The sequence below is a fragment of the Callithrix jacchus genome, chromosome 8 (genome assembly GCF_049354715.1).
Source record: "Callithrix jacchus isolate 240 chromosome 8, calJac240_pri, whole genome shotgun sequence".
Classification (NCBI taxonomy): Eukaryota; Metazoa; Chordata; class Mammalia; order Primates; family Cebidae; genus Callithrix; species Callithrix jacchus.
In genome coordinates, this window is record NC_133509.1 from 14223087 (window position 1) to 14241461 (window position 18375).

General features: G+C 51.8%; 1 protein-coding gene across 10 annotated transcripts in view; it reads left to right on the plus strand.

Annotated features, from left to right (window-relative positions):
• Positions 1–18375, plus strand: part of SMAD3 (SMAD family member 3) — a 227017-nt gene that overhangs the window by 203459 nt on the left and 5183 nt on the right. For all 10 annotated transcript variants that reach the window (XM_054239370.2, XM_054239368.2, XM_035258976.3 and 7 more), the window contains 3 exons: positions 9342–9554; positions 13139–13276; positions 15700–15844. In XM_054239370.2, the coding sequence (XP_054095345.1) occupies positions 9342–9554; positions 13139–13276; positions 15700–15844 (496 nt within the window). The remainder of the gene's footprint in view (positions 1–9341; positions 9555–13138; positions 13277–15699; positions 15845–18375) is intronic.

Below are 18375 nucleotides of genomic sequence, written 5' to 3' on the forward strand. Positions count from 1 at the left end.
GTTTTCCCAAGACTGACTTTTCTAACCCCATAGGGTCCTTCAGTTCTGCAGACTGGGATAGGCTTTCAAGGGTCCTGCCAAAGGGCTGAAAACAAATGAAATATCCATTTAGTTTTTATTGAGGTGGGCTTTTTTTTTTTTTATATATTTGGGTGGTTTTAGAAAATGTAAGTTGCATTTTCCTTGGGGCTTTATTATGGAGGCTGAATTTGTGGTTCCAGAAAAGAAATAGTTAATATTTCTTGGCGAATCAAAGTGGATTGCACTGGCTTTTGTGCCCATTTGCTTCCAGACCTTGACTGACAGCGTCAGATGAAGAAACTCATCATTTGGAATATAAGAGATGTCTGAAACCCTTTAAAGCAGGCTGACCTGAGAAGGGTGGGATGTGACTTGGGGGGATCTGTTTTTAACATTTTTGTAAAATAATATCACTGTGAGTTCTGGGCTTTGTAGAGGGAAGGTCAGATACCTGATATGAAGGACTGAGTTATTAAAAACAAACTGAAGGCTAGAAGCAAAGTTAACACTTGAGAAATTAAAGGCCAGGATCAGCTTTTGAGATTGGCTGCTTTAGATTTATTTTCTGTGCCCCCACCCCCCCACCCCATTTTTTTTTTTTTTTTTAGAACTAGTTTTGCTCTTGTTGCCTAGGCTGGAGTGCAATGGTGTGATCTTGGCTCACTGCAACCTCTGCCTCCTGGGTTCAAGCAGTTCTCCTGCCCCAGGCTCTCGAGTAGGTGGGATTACAGGCATACGCCACCACGCCCGGCTAATTTTGTATTTTTATGAGAGATGGGGTTTCTCCATGTTGGTCAGGCTGGTCTCAAACTCCCGACCTAAGGTGCTCCATCTGCCTTGGCCTCCCAAAGTGCTGGGATTACAGGTGTAAGCCACCATGCCCAGCCTTTCTGTGCCATTTTAAAACCTTCCTGGGGTCAAGGTAATACTTTTAGTCAAGAGCCTTTTGAGCAGACACTTGAATTTGAAACCATAGCAGTCCCGAGGCAGCTTGGAGGTGGCTGATGCCAGATGCAGTGGTTTAGACTCAAAGGTGGTAGTTTGCTGCGAACTGCCCTCTAGATGGCTAGATGGTGTAGACGAGCATGATGGGATGTTTGTTTCTTGAGCTTGGACTCAAGGCAGCATCCCCTGTTGACATGGTTCTCCTTCCCTCCTGCCCTTCCTCAGGCAGTTTGCCTGAGAGTTAAGAACTCTTAGGTTATTTCTTCCAAAGGGAGAACATCCCCTAGCCTGGCCATCAGAAAATGGGTGCACTTTGCACTGGCCTAGTTGCACCTCTGCTGGGAAGGTGTGAATCGGGGGTGAGTCGCTGAGCGAGTCATGGTTAGGATTCTGGGTGAGACACTGCGCTGACAGGCCCGGCTTCTTCTCTGCTTCATTTGCCCCTGTGCTCCCTTCACCTATTCAAACCATTGATTTCATCCTTACTTAGAAAGGTCGTCTGGACTCCCAGTGTCATAGCTGGAAGAGGGTGAGATGGTGAGGACGATGGTAGACATTTCTTGAGAGTTTGCTGTTTACTGGTATTCAGGGTGCTTCCTGTGCATTAACCCATCCCTTGTAACTTTATAAGGCAGAAGTGTTGTGATTGTTCATTTTATAGATTAGGAAACCAGGGAACAAATCAGTGAACTCATGTGTCCCAGATTCACAGCTCGCGAATAGAGAAGCTGGCTTTGAACTCAGGCCCTGTCACTCCAGAGCATGCACCCCCATTGCAGCATGACACTGCCTTGCTGGGCCGTTTAGACCAGCTGTCCCCACCTTCCTCACTTGGAGGAACAAGGCTCAGGCAGGACATTTGCTGACTTTTATGTTGGAGACGATGCTAGGCTGTGGCCCCTGGGGGTGAGCCCTGCCTGCTTGCCTGCCTCTTCCGCCCTCCCTCATCCCCAGATACTTCTTGTCTGCATGCCAGTTCAGGTGGGGGTTTGGAGGAGGGACCACAGATCCAGCCATCAGGAGGCTACAGCCTTGTTGGGATCAGTAAGCAGGACCAAAAGTGATTCTAACACAAGAAATAGATGCAGATGAAGTCCTCTGAGGGTTTAGGCACTCATCCAGGCTGGAGCGCAGCGGCACGACCTCGGCTCACTGCAACCTCTGTCTCCTGGATTCAAGCGATTCCCCTACCCCAGCCTCCTGAGTAGCTGGGACTACAGGTGCATGCCACCACGACCATCTTTTTTGTATCTTAGTAGAGACGGGGTTTCACGATGGCCAATATGGTCTCGATCACATGACCTCGTGATCTGCCCACCTTGACATCCCAAAGTGCTGGGATTCCAGGCGTGAGCCACCGCCCCTGCAGTTCTCTCTTATTGCCCCACTGCCCAGCTGTAGATCTCACTCTGGAAACACTGATGACGTTTGGCCAAAGTCATGGCATGGTTGAAGTTAGTGGAGAGGCAGACCCAGCTCAAGAGGGAAAGACAGCCAGAGACACACCTGGGTTGTGTGTTGGGGGGGTTCTTGGGGAAGGCTGAGGTCAGCAGGATGATGGTGTCATGGCAGCTGAGGGGATGAAAGCCCTAAAGGATAGTGGCCATGAGCAGGTTCTGCGGAGATGCAAAATGAGATGTAATAAGAGGCCTTGCATTTGGCATCAGGGGTTCAAGGGCAGCATTTAGGGAGCAGTTTGTGGGGAGGGGTGGGGGCTGAAGTCAGCAGTGCACTGAAGGGCAAGTGAAAGGTGGGGAGGTGGAGGCAACCAGCAGTGCAGCCTTTGTACCAACTCACAGTCAGCGTGTCCCAAACTCTCAGATGGAAGCAAACACAGGGAGCTCTTCCTAGGAAAACATGGGGACATCTCAGGGCATCTGATTATTTCTTTTAAAGAGATTATTATGAAATTACCCTACAAAAAGAAATAAAGCAGAGGATATCTGGCTTCTCCTTTCATTTCCTCCCCACTCCAGGCATTAGCCCCAGGGCTTGGGTCTGGGGAAGGTTAAGCCTCCTTGCCACAGTAAAGCCACTTTTGGTAAGGGGCAGGGACTCCTGGTTGAGACCTGGCTCAGCATCCAGCCCCCAGGCAGGCTCTCAGAGACCCTGGCACCTTTGTTTGCAGAGAAGGGGATATGAGCAGGTGATACGCCTGTTAGACACAGCATGCTGGGTGAGTCACTGGGAATTTCCTAGGCATTTAAGTCGGAAGGATTGGGGCAAGTGGAGGGGAAGGAGGAGGCAGGTGGAGAGAGGAAAAAGGTAGTGAGCTGGCTTCTGCTGGGTGAGTAAGTTGTTCCCTGCTTTAAAGTGAGACAATTAGGGAGGTGCTGTGACTGAGGAAAATAATGTGCCAGGAGAGCCCTGGGGGAGCAGTTGAGCTGGAGTTTAAGGAGGCGATGGCTTCCCAGAGTGCCAGTGCCAGGAGAGAGAGGCGGGGATGGCAGCGTAGTGGCGGGGCAGCCCGAAGGCCACTGGCCCTGGGGGTGGACTGCGGCCCAGGGCACAGGCCCCACCTAGTTCCAGGTATCTTCATGCTGCTGCCCAAGGCTCTGTTTTTGAGATGCAGTCTCACTCTGTTGCCCAGGCTGGAGTGCAGTGGTACAATCTCAGCTCACTGTGACCTCTGCCTCCCAGGCTCAAGCAATTCTCCTGCCTCAGCCTCCTGAGTAGCTGGGATTATAGGTGCATACCACCACACCCGGTGAATTTTTATATTTTTAGTAGAGACAGGGTTTCACCGTGTTGGCCAGGCTGGTCTTGAATTCCTGACCTCAAGTGATCTACCCACCTCGGCCTCCCAAAGTGCAGGGATGACGGGTATTAGCCGCCGCACCTGGACCCAAGGCTGTTTTCTAAGGCAGCCTCTGGCTCCCATCTTCCCCACACTTGTGAAATCACAGGCAGGTGAAATGATGACAGGAAGTCAGCTGCTAGCTCTGTCTTCATGCTCCTGAGGGTCTGGCTTTTAGACTTTGCCACTGTTCCTGGTTGCAGTAAGGTGGCCCTAAGCTAAAAGGGCATGGGGGTCTCTGCGCAGCTTGGTTTGGTGTTTTAGTCCTCAGATGCATAGGTTGGAAATTAGTACCCTGGATGCTGGGACACTGCTGGCGTGGGCTCAGAGACCTCACCCTATAGCACGGGAGACTCGGGTACACAGTTCCTGGGACACAGGCTAATTCAGCATTGAGGCGGTGAGGGAGTGTTTCATAGCCATGTGAGCTGGACCTTAAAGGTGGAGTCCCTGCAGAGGAGGGGGGTGGGCAGTCCAGGCAGACGACCCAGGCAGGGCTGAGATGTGGCAGATGAGGAACATGGGATCCGGGCTGTGGAATATCCTAGAGTAAGGAAGAACTGTCTTCCGCAGTGAGGCAGGCCGGGGGGAAGCCAGTCCCTTTCTGTTCTGACCTTTGCCTTGCAGCGGTGGTGCTCTTGGCCTTTGCCAGTTCCTTGCTTTCCATTTATAGGAGAAAGTTAATTTCCCCCTCTTGCCTCCCCACCTCTTCCTTTACCGGATTTGAATCTCTTGCACATGTTTTTAATAGGCATCCCTTAATCCAAGTGTTGCCTTCTGGGTTTTATTCTGTTTTCTTTTTCTTAAACAAAATGGAACGCCTGTGCCAGCTTGGAACAGGACTGAAAACTGAGGCCAGCCAATGTGTTAGGTTGGCAGGGGGCCAGCTGTGGATTAAGTGCCCCATGCCACTCGAGAAGTCTGGCTGACACCACACTGGTGGGGGCGGGGGACAATGGCTGAAGCTGGAGGTTTCTGCGTCTCCAACACTTCTGCTTTGGGAAGAGAGATCAGCACAGACTCAGATGTCTGGCCGGGAGCAGGGCTGTTTGAAGGGAAGGCCTTGGGCACGTGCCATTGTCTCCCACCCCAGGTGTGCAGAATGCTCAGCCTGGAGGTGAAACTGCTCTCCACTGGGGTATGTCACCTTACCCCCAGTAGTCATGCTCCCAGAGGCGCTTCTGTATTTTTGGTGAAATGCAAAAATTCTGTAAAAATGTAAAAAGCAATTCTGTAGGCTGGGCGCGGTGGCTCACGCTTGTAATCCTAGCACTTTGGGAGGCTGAGGTGGGTGGATCACCTGAGGTCAGGAGTTCAAGACCAGTCTGGCCATCATTGTGAAACCCCATCTTATAAAATAAAAAATAGCAGTTCTATAGAATTGCTTCTGATTCGTTGGTAAACCCTTGGAACCAGATCTTATTTGCTTGCTTGCTTAATCAGTTGCTTGATTGGTGCAGAGAGGTTGCCACTTCCCCCTGAGAAACTTTTTTTTTTTTTTTTGAGATGGAGTTTCCCCAGGCTGGAGTGCGGCGGCATGATCTCTGGTCACTGCAACCTCCGCTTCCAGAGTTCCAGCGATTCTCCTGCCCCAGCCTCCCAAGTAGCTGGGACTATGGGCACGTGCCACCAGGCCCGGCTAATTTTTTTCATAGTTTTTAGTAGAGACGGGGTTTTACTATATATGCCAGGCTGGTCTCAAACTCCTGACCTCGTGATCCACCCACCTCAGCCTCCAAACTGCTGGGATTACAGGTGTGACCCACAATGCCCAGCCTGAGATATTTGCAGTAGCTATAAACTCCATTTATAGCTGCCTTCTTTCCAGAGTCTTTTTGGTTTCTCTGGTACTAACCAGGGTAAGGGTAAGTCCTTTGGGAAGGAAATGAGGGCATATATAGTGGGTTTTTTGTTGTTGTTGTTACTGTTTTTTTAAAGAAAAATGTGCCACTGAAGGCAGAACCCAGAGGTGGTGACCATGCTTTCCGATCTGCCTCTCCTCTTGCACCAGTTCTGGGAGGAAGCAGCTGAGGCATGATGGTTGGGAGGGACCTAGAGAGGAGGGAAAGGCACGGCTGGCTTTTAGTTGTTTGCAGAGAATAGAAAGTGCATGGCTGGGGTGCTGACCCGACTCAGACCCACTTCTGAACACAGGGCAGCTTGTCCAAACAGCCCCCTCTGAAATGGCAGCCTGCAGACTTTGCCACTGGCCTGATTTCACTGCTCCTTCAGACTAGCGTCTTCCTAATGACGTGCCAGGCTCCTAGTATCTGGGGTTTCCCACAACACTGTCCAGTGTGTGTCTGGGAGTTGCAGGCTGTTTGGATAAGGGCCCAGATCTGCTTGGGAGGGCCTCTCGGCCTAGGACCCCAAGCCCGCCTTCGATTCTGAGGGTCCTTGAAGCCTACCCCAGACATGGTTCCAGGACCATGCCAGACAATGGGTGGCCTGCCGGCTTTTTCTTTCTTTGAATAGTGGGCTGGGTTGCTATTCCTGGGAGCCTAGCTCTTTCTCTTCTGCCTGGCTAATCCCAGAGAATGCTGGGCAGGGCTTTATGATTTTGGGGTGAGGACTGTGTTCTGTTCTCCACATTGCTGAGTCAGCCAGGGCCAGCCAAATCTGTGTGTTCAAGCTGACCCGTGCTGGAACAGTGACCTAGGTGGTCAGCTTGATTGCCTTTGTTGTTGTTTTTGAGATGAAGTCTTGCTCTGTCGCCCAGACTGGAGTGCAGTGGTGCCATCTAGGCTCACTGCAGTTGGGTTCCAGCGATTCTCCTGCCTCGGCCTCCTGAGTAGCTGGAACTGCAGGCATGCACCACCATCACACTGAGCTAATTTTTGTATTTTTTAGTAGGGACAGGGTTTCACCATGTTGGTCAGGCTGGTCTCAAACTCCTGACCTCATGATCCGCCTGTCTCTGCCTCCTGAAGTGCTGGGATTACAGGCGTGAGCCACCGTGCCCGGCAGCTTTATTGTCTTCTGGTGCACCGCAGTCATTGTATGGACTAGAAAAGTGAGGTTACAGAAGGAGGTCACGTTGCCACGGTCACACAGGATCAGCAGAGCCTGCGCTTGGGCAGTGGTGGCCAGCAGCACTGATACACTGCCTGCCCACTCTGAATGCTTGGAGGATTTTTTTTTTAAGTTTGCAAAGCAACATAGCTCACATTTTAGTTACCAGATTGTTTAGAATATAGCTTATCTCATTGGAATGTTGAAGCATCAAGCAAAGCCAGAGCTGGATATGGCTGACGTGGCTCAGCCTCAACTTAGGAGCCAGGGCACAAGCCACAGCTGCTCCTGGCCCTGTCATTCCTCCCTTCCCCATTAAGTACCTTGATGCCTTCATCCTTATCTTCCTTTGCTCCACTCCAGGAAGAGAGGAAAGGGGCAAGAATGCTTTGCCTCTCCATCTTGATGGTGATGAAGATAGGACCAGGCTGTTTTCAAGTTCATAGAGTTGGTTATCATCATTGTTAGCACCATGTGCTGAGTGCTTGATGTGCACCCTGCACTTCCCGTAAGTTAGCTCTGTCCAGAAACAGCGTGGGGAGGAAAGAGGATGAGGCCCAGAGAGAGTAGCTGGTTTGCTCGCAGCCACATATGTAGTCTGTGCCTGAGCCAAGACTGACCTCCAGTCTGTCTGGAGGATGGCTTTAAAGCTTCTGTCCCATGATCCAATTGATATCTAGGGCAGTGGTTTTCAACTGGAGGTCTCTTTACCCGCTAGAAGACACGTGGCAATATCAGCAGCCTTTTTTTATTGCCGCAACTTGAGGGGGTGATACGGCTGTATACTGCTGGCACCTAGTGAGTAGGGACTAGGATGCTGCTGAACATCCTACAAGGTACAGACCCGCCCACCCACCCAACAAAGAGTTACCTGGCCCCAAATGTCAGTGGTGCTGAAGTTGAAAAACCTGACCCAGGGCGTCCCAAGCCTCCAGCTGACACTTCCTGGGTGTGTGTGGAGTGCAGGGGTGTTACCGGCCTGCCCCTTTGCTGTTCGTGGTAGAGTTCTACTTGCTCTTAGAAGGGCTCATGTGCCTAGACCCCAAAAGGGGATCAGGGCACTCTGTCCAGCAGGGGCAACCAGGCCCCTTCCTGTGGGCAGAACAGCTTTTGACTTTTCTCTCTTGGGCTCCACATACCTTCAGTAGGTCTGATGAGCAGAGGTCCCTGGTGGGCTCTCTCCTAGACATTGCCCGGCACCCAGTGAGCAGGGTTCTCAGGCCAGGGCTGAGATGTGAGCATGGTGAGTCTCTCCTGCTCCTCCTGCATCAGAGCCCTGAGCTGAAGGTTGAAGAGAGGGAGGAGAGATGTCAGCCTGGGCCCTAGGACCCCGTGGTCAGGTTGGACAGTCAGGATGCTCACATAGAGGTGCACCCTCAGTAACTGGGTGGCTCCAGGTATGTTTAAGAGCCAGAGGGACTTCAGAGCCAGGCTGAAGGTTTGAGATGGAAGAGTGCAAATGAGTAGGGGGGACTCCCTGATTCTTCAGCACATGGATGGGAATCAGGGATTCAGGTAGGCATCAGGCAGAGTGTGTTAGGCTCAGGGCTCACACCTGGCAGTCAGTGCAGCACAGAGCAGTTGGAAATGGCTGGCATGGGGTGCAAGGCAGTCCTGGTCCAGAGGCTGTGGCATCAGTGTGAGTGGGAGTTCCAAGGGCACAGCGCCACGGCTGCTGGGGCAAGAGAAGGGCGAGGAGGCCCCAGGAAATGGAGGGCTGGGAAGTGTCCAGTGTGAGGAATAGCTACCATTTACACTTCTGAGAAAAGGCAGCAGCCCCTTGCAGGGTGGCAGTTTTGCTTTGAGGAGCCCCTGATGGAGGCTGTACAGACAACTGGGACCAATCCCAACTTTCTTCAGCCGCATTTGTGTCCTAGCCACCCCAGCAGCCAGCATCTAAGTAAATGTGGAAAACAGTTTCTGTGATAACAGACGTGGCCCCGGGCTCAGTCTGCAGACGATGCCTGGTGTGTCCACTGTGCTGATGTGGTGTGCCTTTGGAAACCCACTCAGCTGCTGTAGGCTTGGAAGGTGCTACTCCACAGGCCTGGAGTTTGCCCCTAAGGCTGTGCTGAAAGCCCTTTTAGGGGCAGGGATTAATGTGGGTTACTCTGGGGATCTTGCAAGAGAGGCTGGGAGGTGACCGTGCAGAAGCCATGGCCTGCCCCATGGTGAGTGCAAGCAGTGGCTGCCCCAGGTTCATCCAGGTACTGGGAGGTCCCCTGGTCCTCTTCCGGTTTGACCTAGCCCCTCCTTGAAGACTCCCTCCATCCAGTCAAGGCCAAGCAGGTGGGGCAGGACCTCTATGAGCTAAGAAAAAAAAAAAAAAATCAATGGCCCTTTACACCGATACCATGGCAAGGCTGACAGAATCTCCTCCAGACACTGGAGCATCTTGTTCTGGTGGGTCCTGCCAGTTTTATACAATAAAAGGCATGGGGTAGGAGAGATTATTAATACCCTCTAAAATGCAGGGAAATGGTTTTCCAGAGCTTCCATGGGACCCCATCGAGGGAGCATGGGCCTGGGGCACCCACTGACCCAGGAGCCTACTCTGTGTCCGCAGACCTGCAGCCAGTCACCTACTGCGAGCCAGCCTTCTGGTGTTCCATCTCCTACTACGAGCTGAACCAGCGCGTCGGGGAGACGTTCCATGCCTCGCAGCCATCCATGACTGTGGATGGCTTCACCGACCCCTCCAACTCGGAGCGCTTCTGCCTAGGGCTGCTCTCTAACGTCAACAGGAACGCAGCAGTGGAGCTGACGAGGAGGCACATTGGTATGGGCTGGCTGCATCCCCTGCCGTCCCCATCCTGTCCCCACTGCTCTATCCCCCCTGCCAGCCCTAGGCCCCAGCACACTCTCTGCATGGAACCCTGCCTCCATCCTTAGCTGTGCTCTGCCTCCTGCTGGGAATGGGGGAAGACTCACTGCCCCGAAAGGACCCCACATTCTCTGTTGCCCTGTTTAGGGGCCAGATGGGTAGTGTTCAGGCCAGTTGATCATTCCCACTCAAAGATACAATCTCGGAAAATCTGGAGGCCACAGAGGAAAATACTTCACTTAAGGGATCCAGAAAGGAGCATCTATGAGAAAGGCAACATATGAAATCTTTTTTTTTTTGGTGGGGAGCCACAGTCTCTCTATCCCCTAGGCTGGAGTGCAGTGGCATGATCTCGACTCACTGCAACCTCTGCCTCCTGAGTTCAAGTGATTCTCCTACCTCAGCCTCCTGAGTAGCTGGGATTACAGGCACCCACCACCACACCCTGCTTATTTTTGTATTTTTAGTAGAGATGGCATTTTACCATATTGGCCTGGCTGATCTCAAACTCCTGACCTCAGTTGATCCACCTGCCTCAGCTTCCCAAAGTGCTGGAATTACAGGTGTGAGCCACTGTGCCCGGCTGAAATCCTCTTAATAAAAATACCCTGAAAGTACAGATGGATAGGTTGATAAGCAGGCAGTCATTGTTGGAAGAGTGATCTTTTATTTTCATGTATTATTATTCTAGACAATTTAGGTAGAAAACAATTGTTCACTATCCAAACACAACTACTGTGAACATTCTGCCTTCTAGCCCCCAGAACATAAGTAAAAGATGACTTTGTGAGTTTAAGGAAGATGAAGCTGTGTTACGCTTCACTTGGTTTGCTTATGAAGTTACCGTGATTAGAGGATTTTTAAGATCCAGGATCATAGACTGTCAGAACTTAGAAGGGCTGTAGAGAGATGGTGGAGTGAGGTACTCTCAGACCTCATCCTGGAGCCCCAAGGGTTGGCCGAGGGGTTCCCAGGGCAAACTCAGGAGCTGGACAGGTCAGCAAAGGGAAGCCTGGCCCCACGTGAACCAGAGCACCTCTGCACTCGCTTCATCTCTCGTGCTCTCACAGAAGACTTCATTTGAAGAGAGGACTGATTGTGTAGCGAAGAGAAGAAAAGTTTGGAGGCCATGGGCCTAGGTCTGTGCTGTCATTTTCTAGGGAAGGGACCTGATGTCTGGTGGGGGTGGGAGGAGGGTCAGGGCTGCTGGCTCTGCAGAGACTGGCATCGTCACTGACAGATAGCCGCCACTACGAGACCCGTTATTCCTATTTTGCTTTTTGTTTTTCACTTTAAGAAAGATACTTATTCTGGGTGGCATACCACTGTTTGATTGATTTAGAGATAGTCTTGCTATGTTGCCCAAGCCAGTCTCCAACTCCTGGGCTCAAGCCATCCTCCCATCTTTGCCTCCTGATTATCTGGGACTACAGGCATACACCACTGCAACTGGCTTTTTCCTATGTTTCATATATATATAATTTTTTTTTTTTTTTGAGATGGAGTCTCACTCTGTCACCCAGGCTGGAGTGCAGTGGCACAGTCTTGGCTTCAGATACCTAGGCATCTTGTTATGGTGGGTCCTGCCAGTTTTTTTTTTTTTGTTGTTCTTGTTTTGTTTTGTTTTTAAACAGAGTCTCACTCTGTCACCAGGCTGGAGTGCAGTGGTGTGATCTCGGGTCACTGCAACCTCTGACTCCCTGGTTCAAGCGATTCTTCTGCCTCAGCCTCCCAAGTAGCTGGGATTACAGGTGCTCACCATACCCAGCTAATTTTAGTATTTTTAGTAGAGACAGGGTTTCACCGTGTTGGCCAGGATGGTCTTGATCTCCTGACCTTGTGATCCGCCCACCTCTACCTCCCAAAGTGCTGGGATTACAGGTGTGAGCCACCACACCCAGCCAGTTCTGCCAGTTTTATAACGATAAAAGATATGCAACCTCCACCTCCCAGGTTCAAGCAATTCTTCTGTCTCAGCCTCCCGAGTAGCTGGGACTACAGGCGTGCACCAACATGCCCCACTAATTTTTTGTATTTTTAGTAGAGACGGGGTTTAACCACATTGGCCAGGCTGGTCTCAAACTCCTGACCTCTTGATCCACCTGCCTCGGCCTCCCAAAGTGCTGGGATTACAGGCATGAGCCACTGCACCTGGCCATAAATAAATTTTTTTAAGTTACTGAAATGAAACAAACATTTTAGTCTGGGTCTTCCCATCCTCACCTCTGCCTCCTGCTCTTACTGACTTGACACAGTTGTGGACAGGCGGCAGTCACCCCTCCTGAGGACTCTGAGCCACCAGCACCCTGCAGAACTAAAGCCAGAGAAAACGAGGGGTGGTTGAGGGAATAGGAGTAGTGGGAATAGGAGGCAGGGCCGGGGACATCCAGGGATGCATGGGTCGGTTGCGTGGTGTTCATCCTACCTCATGCTGGGCCTATAACATCTGGCTCCATGTTCTGGCCTCTGAGCTGCTTCCCCAGGAATGGAACAGACTTTCCTATGCAGGATAAGGGACCATCCCTGGCCGAGCAAAGAGCTCACTGTCAGAGTTTACGTAACTGTTTGAGTTGCAGAGCCAATTTAAAAATAATTTCTGTCCATCTGGAGTGGATTTAAGAGATGAAAGAAAAGTAAATGGTATAAACCTCTGGAATGTTTTAGAAAAATGCATTCAGGGAAGAAAAAATATGGGGGTAGCATTAAACCATCCCTGCAATAAAGGGCTCCTTGGGGTGTCTGTTCCAGCAGATGGAGCCCAGCAGGTGTACTGAATGAATCTCTGAATCTGAAGAGACCAAATAGTAGTAGGGTAGTGGGGTAGCAGCAGCAGTAGCAGCAGCAAGAGAAGCCGACACTTATCAGGAGCTTACTGTGTGTCTCACAGTAATCCTACAAGGGTAGGGATTATCATCATTCCCTTTTTTATTTTTATTATTTGAGTTAGGCTCTCACTTTGTCTCCCAGGCTGGAGTGCAGTGGCGTGATCAGAGCTCACTACAGTCTTGAATCCCTGGACTCAAGCAATCTGCCTGCCTCAGCCTCCCAAGCAGCCAGGACTACAGGCATATGGCACAATGCCCAGCTAACTTTTGAAAAATATTTTTGTAGAGATGAAGTCTCATGCTGTTGCTCAGGCTGGCCTTGAACTCCTGGCCTCAAGTGGTCCTCCCACCTTGCCCTCCCAAAGCTCTGGGATTACAGGTGTGAGCCACAGCGCCCGGCCCCCATCCCTATTGTAGAGATAAACTAAGGCTCAGAAGGTGAATAATTTGACTGAGGCTTATGCCTACTCAGTGGCAAAGGCTGTCACTGAGACCTGTCCCATGTGCTTTTCTTGTCATCTGCCTCCCTTGGCTTCAGGAATCCAGCATTGCCCATGATTTCCCCTACTTTAGGCTTGGGCTTTGGGGCCCGTTTGCCTGGGGAGGCTGTCAGTCACTGGGAGCAGCCCCGCCTCCTTTGCGAGCCCCAGGTGGCCCCAGGGCCATTGTGTGTGAGCTAAGTCACCCTGTCCAGTCTAACCTGAATCTCTATAGGAAGAGGCGTGCGGCTCTACTACATTGGAGGGGAGGTCTTCGCAGAGTGCCTCAGTGACAGCGCTATCTTTGTCCAGTCTCCCAACTGTAACCAGCGCTATGGGTGGCACCCAGCCACCGTCTGCAAGATCCCACCAGGTAAGCCAGCCACACAGGCACCCTTGCTCTGAGGTCCCTCTCTGAGTACATGCCTGGGATGCTGGAGAGTCTGTCTTTCTCACCTTTTCTGCTCACTGTTGATGGCGTCAGTCTGGAGATGATTCAATTTGTTTTTTTTCTGTGCCCAGAGATCTAACTATGCTTTCCCTGAACCTCCAGGGAGCAGATGTAGCATCTGATGGGTCTGCCTTTAACCTGTGGGTACCAGCACATTGCCCTGTGAGTAGATACACAGGCAACACGGCTTCCTTTCTTCACTCCTTCATTGCACAGACAGACAGCGTGCAGGGCTTCGTGCCAGGTGCTGTAGGGGATGAAGAGGTAGATGGGGCCCTGCTCTGTCTCTGCAGACCTTACAAACCTGCAGAGCACATAAGACAAAGACACAGAGGAGTTCAATATAAAGGAGGGGTGCTAAGCACCAGCCAAGCAGCCCAGGTAGAGAGAAGGCCATTTAGCTGTTGTGATGGATCAGGGACGTCTTCATGGAGGAGAAGCATCCGGACCTTGAAGGATAGGTAGTCATTAGGCACAGGAAGGGCATTCTAGACAGGGGAACAGCCCAGGCAAAGGCCCTGAGGTGATGGAGGGCAGGACATGGCTGGGCGGCACTCTGGCTGGAGGAGGGCCACGTATGAGACGGGAAAATGTTTGAAAAGCACAACAGCAGGAGGCCATGGAGGGACACAAGAGTCTGACTCTAGGGAACTTCTGAGGGTTTTCTGAGTGAGCCTGAAAAATGCCACCTGCACCCCAAGAAGATGTGTCAGGCTGCACCCCTGAGAGTGGTTTTGACAGGGCCACACCTGGCCAGAAAGACCAGGCAGGCAGCTGATCCCATCTAAGGCTTCTTTCCTTAGGAAACCAAGGCAGAAAGCCCCAGCCAAAGCCTGCTTCTCACAGGGGATGCAGCCACTGGGCAGGCAGCCCACAGAACACGGCCTGTGACTGGCTGGTAGAGCAGGTCACCTGGCGAGGCCATTGCCTGTGACATGTGTCACATGCCCTCTCCTGCCCACTGAGAAGCAGATGGGAGTGGGGAAGTGGTGGGCCACGGGCAGGGAAAACTAGAATGCAGAGTCTGAAATGGTAACAGCACAGCAGGTTTCCAGAGCATTCCGGGGTTGCATTTATAGAGTACATTCCGATCTTTGACTTCGTTTAGTCTTCTCTGGCTCTGTAAGTCAGGAGACACTTTGAGGAGACAAGTTCAGAGAGTTTCAGCCACCTGCCCAAGGACACACAGCTAGTAAGTGGCCAAGCCCGGAGGAGGAGGACTGATGGACTCTCAAGTCTGGTGCTCTTCTGCTTCTTGGCTCTGCTGGGGATCAGGGCCCAGGTTCAGCCCTGCTCCACCACCCTTGTCCTTGGAGAGAAAGAGAAGAGGAAGCATAGTAACGCTCTTGGCCTTCTGCCTCCTCCCTTCCCCGGCCCCACCCCCATCTTTTGGGTGAGGGCTGAATTGGCTCTGGTGTTGTTTGTCAGCTCATAGAATGTCAGAGCTGGAAGGACCTCTGAGGCCAGCCCCTCATTATACAGAGACACAGGGTCCCCAAGAGAATGTGACCAGCTCAGAGTCACACAGCAAGAACAGGAGACTGCTGTTGGCTCATTCATAAGCGTCACCCCAGCTCACCTTTTGGCTATTTCCGGCATGTGCTTTTGTCTTTATTTTTTGGGTTCACACATTCCTGGCACTCAGGCAGTATGACTTCAAACGACATTTATTTTAAACTTTGTGACTGTCTTTAGTTTGACTGTCTGGAGAATTAGATGCACACCTTCACTTAGCTGTGAATGTCACCTCCACCCAGCCTGGTGCCAGAGGCCAAAATGTGGCCCAGATCTTGCCTTCCCGCCTAGCCCCAGTACCAGGTGTATTCATCAGAGGAGCCCAGGTGGAAGTTATCCTGGGCCCTCTGCTGAGCTTCCCATGGGACAGCAGGCCCAGTAGCCTTTCGGCCAGCCTGTCCCTGCTGGCACTGCCTGCTATGGAACAGCCAGAGCTCCTGTTCCTAGGTGGGCAACCAGACCCCACACAGCATGGGCACCCTGGCCCAGGTCCCTTGTCTCTCCACACCATCTCCCTATTCTCAGAGGCCCACTTGGAGAATTCTCTCCACTCTGGGAGTCAGAACTTATGGGCCAGTCTTCCATCTCCCCTTGCAGATATGTCAGCTGTGCACCTCCTGGTGAGGAGGTGGGTTCAAGGGGAGGATCAAGTCAGCCTGTCTCTCGAGTGGTACTACTGTGGAGTGTATGGGAAATGCATCACACACCGTGTGTCCCCGGAGCTGCATCAGTCAGGCTGGTCTGGGGGATCCAGGGCTTGCTTTATGCAGGACAGGAGCAATGGACCTGGCTTTTTCTACCCCCCAGTCCTGTTTCTGTGTTGTTGGCAGGATGCAACCTGAAGATCTTCAACAACCAGGAGTTCGCTGCCCTCCTGGCCCAATCCGTCAACCAGGGCTTCGAGGCTGTCTACCAGTTGACCCGCATGTGCACCATCCGCATGAGCTTCGTCAAAGGCTGGGGAGCAGAGTACAGGTCAGTTATGGGTGCTGCCAACATCAGGGGACCTAACTCCAGGTGACTTGGGACAGCAGAGCAGCCAGGGACTCCTCAGAGGTGAGCCAGGCCATCCCTGGGGTCCATAGTAGAGATCAAAGATCAGAGAGAAGTCATGGCCTAGCAGGCAGGAGGGGCTGGGGCAGCAGCACAGAGTAATGCTTGATGGAACCGAACAGCTGCAGGCATTGTAAACACACGCTCCATCTTACCCTCGTCCCAGCCCTGGGTGGGGACACTGGCATCATCCCCCTGTACACATGAGAGCTAAGGCCCAGGGAGGAAACGTGACTTGCCTGAAGTCACCCGGGTAGAAGAGCTGTGTCTAGAACTCTGCCCTCTTGGCTTCTTCCTTATTCTTCATTTTGGGTTGATGTTTTAGAATGACCCTCTTCAGGACATTAGGTCTTCAGCTCATCGTTCCTTTTCTCCTCCGTGGCTCCACTTCTGACTCAGGGACCGTGGTGATGCTGAGGAGCCCAGGATATTAAAACTGAGAGGCAGGGAAGGGAGGTGATTTGGGTAGTGATAAAGGAACAAAATTTCCTTGCTGAGAAATGACTTTTTTAGAATTCTAGATACTGGTTTCTTTTCTTTTTTGAGATGGAGTCTCACTCTGTCACCCAAGCTGAAGTGCAATGACGCAATCTCGGCTCACTGCAATCTCTACCTCTGGGACTCAAGTGAGTCTCCTGCCTCAGCCTCCCGAGTAGTTGGGATTACAGGAGCACACCACCATATCCAGCTAATTTTTTGTTGTTTTAGTAGAGAGGGAGTTTCACCGCGTTGCCTAGGGTGGCCTCAAACTCCTGAGCTCAGGAGATCCACCTGCCTCAGCCTCCCAAAGTGATGGGATGACAGGCAGGAACCCCCATGCCCAGCCCTAGATTTTGGTTTAAACATGGCCCTGATAGGAGTTCAGGTCTACTTGGTCTGCTTGGTTGAATCTCTCAGGCCATTCTGCTTTGGATTTAGAGAATCACATCCCTTTTCTTTCCACTCATGGACAGGAGTTTGCTGAGAGGCAGGGCTGTGTGTCCCCGCCTTCTGCTCCACACTCCCCCCTGCCAGCCCCCAGCCAGCTCCCGTGGCAGACACAGAGGTGCCCACACGTCAGCTGGAGCCAGCGCCTTGCAAGCTATTCTCCCCTTCTCATTTTTCCAGATGTTTGGAATCCATTTTGTTTTGCAGTCATGCTGCACCCAGGCCAAACCCATTTCAGTGTTGGCCTCGGGCCACCGTTTGTAATGAAATCCAGATGAGAATGACTTATGGAAAGTCAGATTCTCATTAGAGGATTTCATCCTGTAAAATCCTCCTCTTCCACTTACCGTATTTTAGCTGCTGTTCTTCTGCGTCTGCCCCAGGGTGTCAGGGAACATAGCCCCTTGGTCTCTGGAGTGTCTCTGAAATCCAGGAGTGACCAATTGAGCAATCACAGTGGTCAGACCTCAGAAGAACTTACAACCATGGTATGGCCTGAAGAGATTAGCCCAGGTCCAAAGGTCCAACTGGAGAAATGTTTTAAAACCTTTTAGCCCTGGCTTAGAACATTTAGGGAACGGGAGTGAATCTTTTTTTTAGTGGAGAAGGGACATCTTTAAAGATGGACTGCAGTGGAAAAGAGCAAGGGGACATCCATTTGCTCTTCTTACACCAGGCTGTAGTCCAGAGGGCCACACTCAGGTACCCTTGCTGATGCAGATTCCCCAGGATGTACAGGCCCATTTCTGAACCTCCCCTCTGTACAAGCAAAGCATAGGCCAAGCAAGGAGGGTGATGCCCTCCAGACAGCAGCCCTGTTCGTGGTACGGCATCGCAGCGCTGTAAGTGCTAGGAGAGGCTCTTTGGTGGTGGAGCCTGTCCCTGGGGACACTGTATCACCACGCGGGATGTCCTGCCAGCACACCCAGTCCTCTGAGGCCCACCGCGTCACTGCTGCCTGGCAGCACTGCACAGCAGCCCAACGGGCAGGCACGGCCCCTTCCCAGAACAGCCTTGTTGTCGTTCTGCCTGTTGGGCCAAGGAGAGTAAGATTTCAGCCCTTCTCTCTGTGAGGTGGCCGAAAGCAGGGCCCAAGGCCCACACCTCTCACCTCCAGCTGGCACCAGTGACTCCAGCCTCAGCAGATAGCCTTTGCTCAGTGGAGGCCTTTGGGAGCCTGCCTGCATGCTGCGTCATCAACAAGCCTGAATTTAGACAAAGTGCTTTGGCGAAAAGAAACGTGTGGTGTGCCTTGGTTTTTTCCAGTAATTGTTCCATGGCTCACTCTGCTTGTAAGATTTTCCAAAATAAGGCTGTAGATGAGAATTATATCAGCACATTGGGAACCAAAGGCATGCGGACACTGTTGGCACTTTGTAAAAAACACCCCTCAATCAGACAGACACACGTCATCACGGCCTGCTGGGGCTGGGCCTGGATTTGGAGATAGGGGAGTGGCACGAGCCCATGTGGTACAGATGGGAGCCAGGGAGTCCTCTGCTTAGGCTGGAGGTCTCCTTTATTAG